Genomic DNA, 15,622 nt, shown 5'->3' with positions numbered 1-15,622 from the left:
GGTTGTGGGGCTGAAACCCATGCAAACGTAGAGAGAATGTGCAAACTCAACACGGACAGTGACCTGGGGCTGGGATCGAACCCCGGTCCTCGACGCTGTAGGCACCAATGCTAACCACTGCACCACTGTGCTGCCCTAGGCAGTAGTGTAATTCTTTACACAATCAAGATTGTTCAGTCAGTGCTGCCCAATCACATCTAACATCAGACATTATGTTCTGAGTTTTGCAAGCAACATATATTTTTATGCAGTGGCCTGTCCTCTGCAGGCAAAAGGAACATCTCCAGGCATTGCATCTTTATTTAATGTTTGAATTCAGTTGTCCCAGACATATGACTCTTTTCAAAATAAAACCTACTTCACCTGTGACTGACCTGTGCCCCTGTTTGCTACCCTCGGGCAGGCATGTGACACCCCTCTACACCCACTGGGGAACTTGCTGGAGACACTGGTGGCAGTGTACAGAATGACATATGTGGGAGTGGGTGCAAATCGTCGACTACTGCAGCAAGCAGTCAATGAAATCAAGTCCTATCTAATTCGCATCTTCCAGCTGGTCAGGTAAGGGCAGCTGTTTTTAATACCATCACTTGCTGTTTGACAGCCCATAGCCAGGCTGGCTTTCAGCAATCAGTTTAACCATGAACTAAGAACTGGGTGGATAAGTGCCGCTTGACCAATTCAGTCCATGTGTTTCTTTCAGATTTCTGTTTCCGGATCTCCCAGACGGGGATAGTCTGATCCCAGGAACACACACTGGCAAAGAAGACAGCAATGGGGGAAAGGACTTTGCCGACCATTGGTAAGTGAACGCTACTTGCCTGATTTTGGGTTATTGTTATTGTTCGGTGTGTACAGTGCCTTATTTAACATTAGGGTTTGGCACAGCAGGAATGAGCCCAGCTGGCAGGGTGATGTAACCCTGATGATAATGGCAGAGGGTTAGGAGCTCTGAGCTGCTTCATCTTAATGATGGGCACAGGTTATCATTGAAACCATTGCAAAGCTGCTCAACCAAAGGGAAGTGCCACATTAGTATGGTGTGCAGTACGCTCAATGGATGGTAGTTCTCCTGCCAGATCCTATTGTGGGCAATCTTGCCTCCTTTTTCCAACACTGTGCAGTGCAGCATCGCAGTGTACCTGGGCGCAGACTGTGGTCTACCTATTCCCTACCCAGCAGCTGCATAGCTTGCTTGTTGTACTTCTGGGACAGAGGGAGGTTAGTCTCTCTGTTCCCAGTGAGGGAAAAGTCAGTGCATGTTGGCAGGGCTGGAAAATTGCAGGTATGAGGATAGATTATGGAGGTTCAGGTTGTTTTCTTTGCAACAAAGGAGGCTCAGGAGGCGACTTGATCGAGATGTATAAAATTAGGAGGGTCCTTGATGGAGTAAACAGAGAAGACTTGTTCCCCCTAGCGTAGAGGTCAGTTACCAATCGGCATCGATTTAATAATAATTAATAATAACCTTTATTGTCACAAGTAGGCTTACATTAACACTGCAATGAAGTTACTGTGAAAAGCCCCTAGTCACCATATTCCGTCGCCTGTTCAGGTACACGGAGGGAGAATTCAGAATGTCCAAATTACCTAACGGCTCGCCTTTCGGGACTTGTAGGAAGAAACCGGAGCCCCCAGAGGAAATCCACGCAGACACATGGAGAACGTGCAGACTCCACACAGGCAGTGACCCAATCGGGAATCGAACCTGGGACCCTGGAGCTGTGAAGCAACAGTGCTACCTGTGGGATGAGAGCAGTATTTCACAAGACATCTGCTGGAGTATTACTTCAACAATACCCCCTCCCCCGTACCCTGTACTTCTGAGAAAGATAAGCTGGCCAGTGTCGTAGGAATGGTGGCACGGTAGCACAGTGGTTAGCACTGTTGCTCCGCAGCGCCAGCGTCCCGGGTTCAATTCCCAGCTTTGGTTCTAAGCATTTCGTACAACTTCTCAGCCCACCATATGGGTTGCAAAGCAGGATTGATACCAGGGCTGTCAGACTCTTGGTGAACAGGGAGTATACTGTTAATCTCTCTGTAGTCCCATTACCATAGTTTCTGCATGTTTTAGAACATAGAACAGTACAGCACAGAACAGGCCCTTCGGCCCTCAATGTTGTGCCGAACAATGATCACCCTACTCAACCCCACGTATCCACCCTATACCCGTAACCCAACAACCCCCCCACTCCTTAACCTTACTTTTAAGGACACTACGGACAATTTAGCATGGCCAATCCACTTAACCCGCACATCTTTGGACTGTGGGAGGAAACCGGAGTACCCGGAGGAAACCCACGCACACACGGGGAGGACGTGCAGACTCCGCACAGACAGTGACCCAGCCGGGAACCGAACCTGGGACCCTGGAGCTGTGAAGCATTTATGCTAACCACCATGCTACCGTGCTGCCCCCTGATTTATCTCAAATTGGAGATCGAAATTTATTGGGAAAGCACTGGTTAACTAATTTCAAGTTTCACAACTCAAATCATCATTCAGAGACCAAAACGATTTTGCTGGTGCTGAAAGACAGCTATGTGAACTGCATCTCCATGGATAGTTGAACTGCCAGATGCAGACATAGATAAACTACAGTGACAAACTAAAGACTATGTAAAGGTTGATTAAAAGCTGACAGGAGGACTCAGTGATCGTAGCTATAACCGTGAGAATTGAATGTGGTGAAGTTTCTTTGTGTAGCCAAGTAGTTACATTAATCAACAAAAAGGTCTACTGCAGTCAGTCAGTCTGTTGAACAATTTGCCTGACTAATTTGGTGCATCATTAAACATCCTGAACTGTTATTTACTGAAAAATGGTCTGAGAACCAGGACGCGAGAGGCAAGAGGGGCTGGCAAAGATTGGAGACTTGCAGTAGCACAAATAAAATGGTTGGTTCATATTTCTAGTCAATCAAGAGGACCTGCTCAGTTACTGACACAGCCAGTAGGTTGGTTATCCCATCTGTCAGCCACTTGTTCAGAATTTCTCAAGCAGTCAAACTGAATAATTCAAGTAAATTATCAATAAGATTTAAGACACAGGGGAAAAGAGACTTTCCTGCAAGAAGGCATTCATAGGTGGCAGTTGGAACCAAGTAGTTGCTGGCGAGCAAGCTGTTTCCATAAAACAAGTTGTAACTCTTGGTAGCAAAACACCTGACTCCCAGTATCTGCATTGGATTTCAGTGAAGGAGTTTCTTACACGGATGGAAAGAACAGGTGTGCAAAAAGAAAATACACAAACACAAAACCCCTGTAGCTCATGCTCAAAAAGCAACAAGTCACAGTTTTTTTGGCACCAAAGGCAACTTACTTTGAATAATTCCGACTAAAAGAGAACTCAATACCAATTATCACAAGAGCTCAATAGATTGATGATTACATAGAATTTACAGTGCAGAAGGAGGCAATTCGGCCCATCGAGTCTGCACCGGCTCTTGGAAAGAGCACCCTACCCCCTATCCAAGGTCAACACCTCCACCCTATCCCCATTACCCAGTAACCCCACCCAACACTAAGGGCAATTTTGGACACTAAGGGCAATTTATCATGGCCAATCCACCTAACCCGCACATCTTTGGACTGTGGGAGGAAACCGGAGCACCCGGAGGAAACCCACGCGCACACGGGGAGGATGTGCAGACTCCGCACAGACAGTGACCCAAGCCGGAATCGAACCTGGGACCCTGGAGCTGTGAAGCGATTGTGCTATCCACAAGGCTACCGTGCTGCCCGTGATGAAAGGTTAATATTCTCTCGATCGCCCACAGTAACTTTATATTTTAACTAATGGTATGTGAAATGAAAGAAATATTAAACCACCACACTGACTGCAAGCACATTAAATTTAAAACATATTTTCCATTGAAATCATAACCAACTTGGTCGTACAATGAATCTTTAAGCTACAATTTTTTAAGGTTACTTATTTCAATGCTCAAAGTTGCTTGTAATAAACACTGACTACATTGGTAATACTAATCCACAAACAAGGCAAAATTGTAATTATGGTACAGCTAAAAAACAGAAAAATGTCCATGCATAATATTTAATAGGATAAAGAATTACCAATTTCGAGGAGCACTCTTATGATCTGACAATATTCTACATGCTATTCAGAACTTCTTTTCTATTGGACTGGTGTGGTGGGGAGAGGGTGAGTTGTGTGGATGTGACTGGCGGTTAATCTCGCTGTTTGCCCTGGCAGGTTCCCAGTGATTACGAGCTGTGGCCTGCTCCTTCCAGTGCTGTTACCTCGGCTGTACCCTCCTCTCTTCACACTCTATGCTCTCGACAATGAGCGGGAGGAAGACATTTACTGGGAGTGTGTGCTCCGACTCAACAAGCAGCCAGATCTATCCCTGCTCAGTTTCCTGGGAGTACAGCCGTGAGTATTGCTCTAAATAAAATTTGAACACATCAAAAATGAGAAAAACCTTTCATTCAGTGTGACTCAGCTAGGAATGTGTGACTGATGGTGACTAGCACTTAGGAATCCCTATGCCAAAGCTGGACCTTCTGTGTGACACTGAATGCCTGAGCAACAGGTCAATCTCCAGTCTGTGGACTCCACCACATCAACTTTTTGAATCCTAATTTAGCCAATCATTTCTATTTGTCTATTCAAAGTTACAGCATCAGGGGTTCAGCTGTCCTCTTCCCAGGGCCTGCACGTGGAGGCTTGGCACCGTTACAATCGAGGAAGTTAGGTTAAACTTGGGACCCAACTGTTCAACCCTCTGAGTGTTTGGAACAGGGCAGAGGAGGCTTTTTACTCTGTATCTAACCCCATGCTGTACCTGTCCTGGGAGTGTTTGATGGGGACAGTGTAGAGGAAGCTTTACTCTGTATCTAACCCCGGGCTGTACCTGTCCTGGCAGTGTTTGATGGGGGACAGTGTAGAGGGAGCTTTACTCTGTATCTAACCCCGTGCTGTACCTGCTCTGGGAGTGTTTGATGGGGACAGTGTAGAGGGAGCTTTACTCTGTATCTAACCCCATGATGCACCTGTCCTGGGAGTATTTGATGGGGACAGTATAGAGGGAGCTTTACTCTGTATCTAACCCCATGCTGTACCTGTCCTGGGAGTGTTTGATGGGGACAGTGTAGAGGGAGCTTTACTCTGTATCTAACCCTGTGCTGTGCCTATCCTGGAAAAGTTGTACAGTAAGAAGTCTTACAAGGTTAAAGTCCAACAGGTTTGTTTCAAATCACGCTTTCGGAGCACTGCTCCTTCCTTGGGTGAATGTGAGGAAGGAGTAGTGCTCCAAAAGCTTGTGATTTGCCTTGCTGTGTTCTTGGAGAGCTTTATTCTGTATTTACCCCATTGTATTCTGGGAGTTGAGAAGTGTTGTGCTGTCAGGTGACCCGTGTGTGTGGTACCTGACGGAGTGGCCAGGGACTGTAATGACCTCTCTCTTGGGTCATTACTGGTTTCCCAGTGCCCTGACCGTGTTGTTCCTGTTTATGATCATGTAGTTCAGTAGTTTACCTTGTATTGTTAATGTTTTAGCACATATAGTTAGCACTAACCAGTCTCTTCCTGATTTCATTTTTTTTCAGGAAGTTTATCCCAGACACAGTCTCCATACTTGGTGAGAAGAAGGAGGTACAGAAGCAACTTTTCCTCATTTTATCCTCATTCTCCCTTTCAATTGTATCTCTCTTCTCCCTCTCCCCAATGCCCTCCTGAGGACAGTGATTGGTACCAAGGTGCACCAGAACCTTTCCAAAGGAGCATCCTTCACATAGCAATACAAACAGCGATCAGCAAGCTATCCCACTACAGGGGGCTTCACAGTCCGATTGCACATTCATGCATGGCTATGGATGTTCACCAATAAGCTCTGATTGGTGAACTGAGCTCAGGCAGGAATCAAGCCTGAGACACCTCATTGATCTGTTTGGCAACACAACCCACCCTCCCAATGCTCGATCATATGATACTTCCCTGTCCTTTTTTTTTAAGTCTCAGAAATAAAAGTTTAACAGAAAATATATGGCAATTTTTTTTTTTACATTTAAGAGTACCAAATTATTTTTTTCCAATTAAGGGGCAATTTAGTGTGGCCAGTTCACCTAACCAGCACATCTTTATGGGTTGTGGGGGTGAAACCCACGCAGACACAGGGAGAATGTGCAAACTCCACTATACATGGCAAGTTCTTAACAGTCCCATGGTGATCGATCCCTTTCTAATGTTCTTTATACTGCTGTCTGTGCACCCTCAGTTGTTATGCCAAATTAGATTCTTCCTGTGGAGACGGTCAGATCGTCAGTTGGATTCTACAGGTAACTTGCTTAATGCCTGACTTTTAGTCATGGCTGAGTGGAAACGAGTGAATTCGTGTTGGGAATAAAACTTTCTTTCCTTTCCAGAAATCTGGACTTGCAGAGGGTTGGAGTGTAACCTAAATACCAGAATGTGGGGCCCAGAGAAAGGCTTCACCACTGAACACTTTTTTAACCTGGATTTTCCAATATGGAATAGGGGCGAAATTCTCCGACCCCACGCAGGGTCGGAGAATCGGCCGGCAGCGGCGTTAATCCCGCTCCCGCAGGGTTTTTAATTCTCTGACAGGCCAAAAACCGGCGCTGTGCAAATCCCGCCGGCAGCCTCTGAAGACAGCTGGCGCCGGCGGGGTTTCATTATATTTTTGTTTCCACAAATCTCTGGCCCGGATGGGCCGAAGTCCCGCCGACGTGGCCACGGGTCACGTCGGCGAAAATCACAGTAGCTTTAAAACGGCGTCAACCATTGATGATGGTTGACGCCGTTCAGTGTGGGGGGGGGGGGTTGCGGCATCGGGGGGGGGGGGGGGGTTTGGGGGCAGCGGCGTGCAGAGAGGGGGGGCGACGGATGCCCGGGGCCAACGCACCGTCGCCCCCCCTCTGTACGCCGCTGCCCCCTACCCCAACCCCCCCCCCCCCTCACCACCCCTACCCCCCCTCCAACGCCGCCCCCCCATCTCTCGCAACGCCGCAACCCCTCCTCTCAACGCCGGGTCTCCCCCCCCCCCCCCCCCCCCCCCTCAACGCCGCACCCACACCCCGTCCTCCTCCCTCTGAAGGCCGGTACCCACACCCCCCCCCCTCTCTCCTCCTCCCCCCCCCCCTTCCTTCCTCCTCCTCCCCCCTTCCTTCCTCCTCCCTCCCCCTTCCTTCCTCCTTCCCCCTTCCTTCCTCCCCCCCAACCTCCTTCCTCCTCCCCCCTTCCGTCCTCCTCCCCCCCCTTCCTTCCTCCGTTAGTGGGGGGGGGGGGGTGCGGCGTTAGTGGGGGGGGGGTGCGGCGTTGGAGTGGGGTAGGGGTGGTGAAGGGGGTTAGGGGTGGTGAGGGGAGGGGGTTGGGGTAGGGGCAGCGGCATGCAGAGGGGGGGCGACGGTGCGTTGGCCCCGGGCATCCGTCGCCCCCCTCCTCTGCATGCCGCTGCCCCTACCCCCTTCACCACCCCTACCCCCCTCCAACGCCGCCCCCCTCCAACGCCGCCCCCCTCTCTCAACTCAACACCGCAACCCCCCCCTCTCAACTCAACGCCGCAAACCCCCCCCCCCCCCTCAACTCAACGCCGCAAACCCCCCCCCCAACCCCCTCTCCTCTCAACTCAACGCCGCAAACCCCCCAACGCCGGGTCTGTCTCTCTCCTCCTCCCCCCCCCCCCCCAAAATGCCGGTCTGTCTCTCTCCTCCTCCTCCTCTCTCTCCTCTTCCCCCCCCCCCCCCCCCCCAAACGCCGGGTCAGTCTCTCTCTCCCCCCCCCCCCCCCCCCCCCCCCCAAATGCCGGTCTGTCTCTCTCCTCCCCCCCCCCCCCCTCCCAAAATGACGGCCTGTCTCTCTCCTCTCCCCCCCCCCCCCCCCCAAACGCCGGGACAGTCTCTCTCCTCCTCCTCCTCCTCCCCCCCCCCCCCCCCCCCCCCCCCCCAAAAACGCCGGGTCTCACCACTTCCGCAGCTGGTGAAACTGACGCGTATCGCGTCAGTCCGCTGCTGGCCCCTCCGGGAACGGAGAAAAGCTGCCTAAAAGAAGGCCCCCACGCCGGAGTCATCTACACCAATTTTGCTCGCCGGAAATCGGCGTTACGACGGTCTGCAGAGAATTTCGCCCTAGATCTGAATAACACCCAAGTTAGGGATGTAAATTCTCAGGCTCAGTGTCTATGAAGAGATCCTGAGTCCATTACCTGGCTCTGTTACCTCGTTCCTCATCTGTCTCCAGTCCAGTTGCACCATTGTCACCTATGCCGTTTGTGTCTTAGCCTCGTACTCCCACACTTTTCCCCAGCCCTGCCTCCTCCGTGTCCATTCTTCACCATAAGGTTTGGACGCTGTTGGTGTATCAACACCACAGGGACTGAGCGGTTCAAGAAGTGGCTCGCACCACCTTCTTGAGGGCAATTAGGGAGGGACAGTAAATGCTAGTCTAGATAGCGATGCCTACATCCATATCCCATGAACTGATATCTAAAAGAAAAGCTGTTCAAACAAGACGCCAACCCCTCCCAGTCATGACATTAGGTGGGAGGGTGCACTGCACTGACCCTTCCCCCAGTAACAGAACAGACAGGAGATGTTAGCTATGAGGAGTGACTTTCAACCCTCTTTCCTGCCCTTCCTCCAACCCAATCATAAGTCAGGAAAAGTGTCTGGAATATGCCAGGAGTAGAGAGTCACCTGGCAGGGCTGTGCTGGATTAGTAATGGGCAAAAGCTGCCACAGTTTGGCTGAAATGTTACATCAGATGCCTTTCCCATGCACAAGGAAACATGCCAGCCCCAACACTGGCACTCTGCTGGCTGTAACCGGAAGTGCGGAGGAACTGCTCGGAAGCAGGCCGCTGTACGAATTACACAGTCTCTCTCTCCCTTTAATAATGTCCGATTTGTCTTCCCTAGGTACAAGCCATCACGAAGGAGGTTTGCTACGCTTCTGCTATTGAAAGTTTACAGCAGATCAGGTAAAGTGACTGCGTGCCAAGGCACACCTCTAGCATGAGAAACTTTGCGGTTTTGGTGCTGTTTTCAAAAATGTTGCATAAATAAGGAACTGGATGGCGATTCTGGTGGTTAAGAGGGTGAGGTTTCAGATAGAGAAGGTGGTGGCTGACACGGGGATAGGTACATAATAGTAGTGGGTGCATTGGAATGGAGGTTGGTGGTGTTGGTTAACGTATATGCCCCAAATTAGGACGACCTAGAATGTATGAAAAAGATGTTGACTGCCATTCCAGATTTGGATATGCACCAGTTAATACTACGAGGAGATTTGAAAACGGTGTTGGATCTGAAAGCCCATAGGTCCAAGCCGCATTCGCTGACCCCCAGGGGAGGGGGCCAAAGTTGTTAGCCGCATTTATGAAAGAGATGGGAGGTGGGCAGCACTGTGGCACAGTGGGTTAGCCCTGCTGCCTCATGGCACCGAGGTCCCAGGTTCGATCCCAGCCCTGGGTCACTGTCTGTGTGCAGATTGCACATTCTCCCCGTGTTTGCGTGGGTTTCACCCCCACAACCCAAAGATGTGCAGCGTAGGTGGATTGGTCAGGCTAAATTGCCCCTTAATTGGAAAAAAATGTATTGGGTACTCTAAATTTTTTAAAAAATGAAAGAGGTGGACCTGTGGAGGTTTTTGCTCCTGCAGGATAGGGCGTATTCGGGTTTTTTTATGGTGGGGAAGGTGCTGTTGCCGAGCTGAGGAAGGCAGAGTATTCTGTGATCGTTATTTTGGACCACACTCCACGCTGGGTGGACATGGTTATGGAGAAGGGATCACCTCCGAGGTCGGTGTAAATGTTCGATGTGGGACTGTTGGCAGACTCACATTTTTGTATCATAATGTGAACTGTGATTGAGGATTATGTAGTGTTCAATAGGAATAGGCAGGTCTCGCCATCAGTGATATGGGAAACGTTGAAGGCGGTAGTGAGGGACGAGGTCATCTCATTTAAGGCACAGGTGAATAGGGAGGCAAGGGAGGAACGGCAGCGGTTGATGGAGATGTCGGAGGTAGACAGAGGGTACACAAAGGTACGATGGGTCTTCTGGCGAGGAGGAAAGGAGTTGCAGGTGAGGTTTGATCTTCTGTCCACGGGAAAGGCGGTTCTGCAGCTGAAGCGGGCGAGGGGAAGGAAGTTGTGTACTAGTATGGGGAGAAGGCCAGCCACTTGTTGGCGGGCCAGCTCTGCCTGCAGGTGGCTGCAAGGAAATTTGTTCGGCTCAGGGATGGGACGGGAGAGCTGGTGGCTGCACCGGAACAGGTGAACAAAGTTTTTGAAGAGTTTGACAGGGATTTGTATAAGTCAGAGCCTCCGGAGGATGAGTCAGATATGAGGGAGTTTTGGGGGCAATTGGAGTGTGCAGAAGTAGAAGAGGAGAAGACCGGTTTGGAGGACCCAGCTGGGGTGGAAGAAGTTCAGATGGCAATAGGGAAAAAGCAGATTGGTAAGGCACCGGGGCCAGATGGTTTCCTGGTGGAATTTTATAAAAAGTTTAAGGATATGTTGGCACCGCTGTTGGTGGAAATGTTTGACGACGCGATGGTCAGGGGGGCATTGCCAGTGATGATGGGTCAGGCACTCATTTCATTGCTGCTTAAAAAGGACAAGGATCCAGTGGAGTGTGGGTCATACAGGCCCATACCTCTTGTTGAACGTGGATGCCAAGATATTGGAGAAGGTGCTGATGCTCAGATTGGAGGGGTGCCTTCCGAAGGTGAGGATCAGTCGGAGTTCATAAAGGGCAGACAGTTGTTGTCAAATGTGCGGCGGCTGTTGAATGTGGTGCTTTCTCTGGCAGAAGGAAGGGAGGTGGTGGTGGGGCTAGATGCCATGTTCTGACACCCTGGGCGAGTGCACGGTCAGTTCCAGCCCCACAGAACATGGAGTCCCAACATAAGTGAATTAACCAATAATTTGTGTTTTCCTGAGATCTTTAGCACTTGACTGTTCCAATGAGTTGCAGACACCAGATTTATAAGTAAAACATTAACAAACTGTTTATTAAGAATAAGAGGAAAAAATGAATGTGTAAAGAAATAACAGAACAATGGTCTACCAGTCTACCTAATCCCAAAGTCCTGTCTCGCCTTCCACCAAGAGACACAGTAAGGGTAGGAGAGGATTAGAAAATGGGGATTAAAGGGAAATGTTTGGAGATGACGCTTCGCTGCTGTGATTGCGGCCTCTGGGAAATAGATTTATTCGAGAGATTTAGTTCCATGCTTCGACCCTCGGATGGCGTTTTACACAGGATTCAGGTCAATACGCTTCCACCCCTCTACCACCAGGTGGAACCTCTGCCTCCTTGAGATATCACTGGGCTTTAAATCTGAAAGGTTGCAGACCTTTCATTTGCCTGATTTCTGTACTTGAACCCTGGCTGTATTATAAAGAATGCTCTCTGTTTAAGTTTCAATATGAGTTCTTCCAAGCCTTCCAGAGGATTAAAAAGTTACAGACCTGGTGAGTGACTGCTTGTTTTCTTACTCCAGACCCCTCCACAGACCTGAGTGCAGTCTGTGACGTTTCACTAGGAGAGCCTTCATAGACCTGGCTTGGAGGTTTTAGAAATCACCTGGGGGAGAGAGAAAGATAGAGAGTGCATTTCATATGCTTCTGGCCTGTGTCTGATCAGCATTGAAGACAAAATGGAGCTATTCAGATGACCCACCTTCCTCCTGGAAGTTCCTGAATGGCTTCACCAATCATAGGCAACATTAGGAGGTGGCAAGGGGGGCACGTGGCACAGTGGTTAGCATTGCTGCCTACGGCGCTGAGGACCCAGGTTCGAATCCCGGCTCTGGGTCACTGTCCATGTGGAGTTTGCCCATTCTCCCCTTGTCTGCGTGGATTTCACCCCCACAACCCAAAGATGTGCAGGGTAGGTGGATTGGCCACTCTAAATTGCCCCTTAATTGGAAAAAAAATAATTGGGTACTCTAAATTTTAAAAAAACATTAGGAGGTGACTGTGAATTCTACATTCTTCGATTGGCTGTCTGCTAAGCCTATCAAATTGACATCATGGACTCTGCCACAGAACTGAAAGGGGACGTCTTGGCCTGGTCCATGCACAGGGGTGTTTTAGTGTGCCCAAAAACAGTAGTTTAAATGGAAATCTCAGTGTTGCAGCAGCTAGCAAGAAGACTGTGGATTAAAGGTAGCCAGGACAGGAATTGGAAAAAAAAGAAACCGAGCAGACAAAGGTTTTACAACAGTATCTTAACAATGGAGGCGGCATTTGAGCGAATGGAGTGGAGCTATCTGTTTGCAAAGCCTAAGTTTGTGGCATGAGTGAAATTGTCGTTTAAGGATCCGCTGGCGTGTGTGTGAACAAATGAAATGAATTCTGGGTACTTTTCATTGCACATGGGAGCAAAGCAGGGATGCCCTATGTCCCCTCTTCTGTTTGCGCTGGCAATTGAGCCCTTGTCCCTAGCTTTGAGGAGCTTGGATAAATGGGGAGAGGGCATGGAACATAGGGTGTCCCTGCATGCTGATATCTGTTGTTGCATGTTTTCGACCCAAGCTCTTCTATGGCGGATATAATGGGACTGCTGAGGAGATTTGGGGCATTTTCAGTTACAAGCTAAACTTGGGTAAAAGTGAGTGTTTTGTGGTGTCGTCTTCAGGAGTGGGAGTCGGGGAGGTTGCCATTTTGGGTGGCAACTACCCACTTCAGGTATTTGAGAGTGCAGATGGCTGGCTTTGTAAATTTAACTTTACATGTGGTAGGTAGGGTTAATGCAGATATACTGAGGTGGGATAATCTTCCCCTGTTGTTGACCGGTCGGGTGCAGCTGTGAAGATGAATATTTTGAGGCAGCTTTTATTTTTATTTCCGTGCCTGCCAGTCTTTTTGCTCAAGCCGTTCTTTAAGGGGTTGGGCAGGCTGGTTTTGTCATTTGTCTGAGCAGGTAAGGTGCGGGGTTGAAGTAGGGAGGTGGAAGCTTTGTGGATGAGGATGGGGGCTGGTACTTGTAGGGGGTCAGGGTTATGGGCGCTGGCAGTGGTGTCGCTCCCATTTGCCCCAAGAGGGGTGAATGAGGGGGTACAACAAGAGATGCGGTTTGTTTATTCTGCATTCTGGAGAACTAGTTACCACCAGCTGTTGGGGGGGGGGGGGGGGGAGGGGTGTGCAGGTCCGGTGGGGGAAACCAGGTCTGGGGAGGAGGGACCAGGTCCGGGGGAGGGAGGGGCTGGTCTGCGTTGGCTTTATTTTTGTTTTAATGTTTTTCAAATGCGACAATGTAAAAAAAATTGAATAAATAAACTTTTTTTTTAAAAAGGAGCTGGACTGGTGGACTTTGGATAGATTCAAATGCAATTTACTGTGTCCTAGTGTCGAGTTGTCTCACCCAACTGTTCACCTCACTGAATGAGGAAGCTGTGGCAGTTAGATGGTCAATCCGCAACATTTAACTAATATACTGTCTGAATTGGAGTGAAAAACCACAGTTAACCCATCTGTCTGGTCCTGTGTGGTCAGGAGACCAAGTGTGTCACAATACAGACACTACTTACCCATCCAAAGCCCAGTAATTGCTAAGGAGAGGGGGGGAAAGGTAAGGCTGGGTCTGGGAGACAGAAGTAAATGTGGAAAATTCCTTTCCATCCTCCAGGACAGATGATCCCATTGGCACATTTTGCCTGATATGATGATACCAATCTTCCAATGCCCATTCCTTTTGTTAATTCATGTGCAATTATTATTTCTACCTGAGGCTGGGAAGTATGTGAAGAGCAGCAGTTTGCTGTGGGTGAGGAGGCCAATACTAGCCAATCTTGATGCAGTCACAGGAAGAGAAAGGAACAAGCAGGGTGATCCCAACAACATGTTTCTTTTTCCCTTTATTTTTCCATGGGATGTGGGTGTCACTGGCCAGGCCAGCATTTGTTGCCCATCCCTAATTGCCCTCGAACCTGCACAGGCATTTCAGAGGCAGTTAAGACTCAGCCACATTGCTGTGGGATCTGGAGTCACATGGAGCCAGACCACGTAAGGATGGCAGATTTCCTTCTCTAAAGGACGTTAGTGAACTAGATGGCTTTTGTTTTTTACGACAATGGCAGTTTGCATGGTCACCATTTAAGAGACTTGCTCTCAATTCCATATTTTATTAATTGAGTTTAAATTCCACCAGCTGCCGCGATGGGATTTGAACTCCTATCCCCAGAGCTTTAGCCCGGGCCTCTGGATTTAATTCGGGGATATTGCCGCTATGCCACCGTCATAAAACAACTAATGGTTAAACAGCAAATATTGGCACTTTAGAAAGGAGTTGAGGCCTTGAAGAAAAAATAGAGGAGATTATTAGAATGGAGCTTGGGGTGAGCGGCTTGAGTTACCTGGAGGGAATGGAGAAGCTGGGATTGTTCTCTTCAGGCAGAGAGGGTTAAGGGGAGATTTAATAGAGATGCTCAAAATTCAGGCTGTAAATAAGGAGAAACTGTTTCCATTGACAGGAGTGTAGGTTACAGATTGAGGATAATTAACAAAAATTTCAGGGGTTTAAATGATAGGATATTTTTACACGGCAATCCAGAGTGCGTTGCCTAAAAGGACGTTGGAAGCAGATTCAGGAGAAACTTTCAAAAGGGAATTTGATAGATACTCGAAGGGGAGTTATTTGCAGGGTTATAAGAAAAAGGGCAGAAGAGTGTGAAGAGTCAAATCGCTCTTTCAAAGGGTCCGTTTAGGCACACTGGGCCGAAGAACTCCTGTGCTGTCTCTGAGGTGCCAGTGTCGCCTCCCTGACTGGTTACCATCGCAAAACAACATTGAGTATTTCAGAACTAGGTGGCTCACTTTACGTGGGGAATGTAAACCTGCCTTTTGTCCCAACAGCACCACCTTCACACCAGCGGACAAGTTGAATGTTATTCAGCAGACCTTTGAGGAGATCACACAGGAGGTCCTGACTATGCTGCAAGAAGACTTTCTCTGGTCCATGGACGATCTCTTCCCTGTCTTCCTGTACGTGGTACTTCGAGCAAGGTGAGGTTTTTCAATAACTGTGTTAAGTAGCCCCTTTCTGTGCCACCCCCTTTCCATGCTCCAATTACACTTGGTGTAATCTAGCCATTTCTCTTTCAGTAGTTACATCATTCAGTCATGGATTATCTGTCGTTCTGAAGACGAAGCTCCCTTGGGGGAAAATATTAAATGAGACTATAGTATAGTTCAGTCCCACACACTGTTATACCTTACTACAGGACAGGACCAAGTTTGTGGTGATGTCCCCCTAGTATAAAACACTGATGCAGGGTTCCAGGCTGGGCTTGTTCAGCAGCTATCGGGTGGTGGGCCCAGGCTCAGACTTGTGCAGTGAGCTCGGAGGTGGGCCCACAACTTGCACCAAAACCTCCATCCATTTGTCCAGGCCATGAGGGCCTTCTCTTCCTGAGTGAGAACAGTGCAAGAGGTGCCTAAGACTGTTGCATTTGTGCTGGTTTCCTCTCCTTACTGTGGATGCCGAGTGTCACAGCATTGTTCCTCCGGAAGCTGCTTTGTCTCTGCGCAGCTGCTCAACCCTGGTGTGCCACAAGGAATAAATTTGGGCAGGAGAGTTGGACATCGTTGCGATGCTGGATCCTGTCCTCCCACTTCTGTCATGGGCCCCACTTCT

The 15,622-nt window shown here is 49.1% G+C and overlaps 1 protein-coding gene across 1 annotated transcript in view; it reads left to right on the top strand.

The window, feature by feature from the left end:
• The window catches only part of als2b (alsin Rho guanine nucleotide exchange factor ALS2 b), a 191,511-nt gene that overhangs the window by 172,631 nt on the left and 3,258 nt on the right, over positions 1–15,622 (top strand). The window contains 6 exon segments of the mRNA XM_038787998.1: positions 404–561; positions 704–802; positions 4,216–4,395; positions 5,571–5,616; positions 8,897–8,958; positions 14,842–14,991. Coding sequence (XP_038643926.1) covers positions 404–561; positions 704–802; positions 4,216–4,395; positions 5,571–5,616; positions 8,897–8,958; positions 14,842–14,991 — 695 coding nt within the window.

The sequence above is a fragment of the Scyliorhinus canicula genome, chromosome 2 (genome assembly GCF_902713615.1).
Source record: "Scyliorhinus canicula chromosome 2, sScyCan1.1, whole genome shotgun sequence".
NCBI classification, from domain to species: domain Eukaryota; kingdom Metazoa; phylum Chordata; class Chondrichthyes; order Carcharhiniformes; family Scyliorhinidae; genus Scyliorhinus; species Scyliorhinus canicula.
This window is presented reverse-complemented; position numbering and strand designations above follow the sequence as displayed.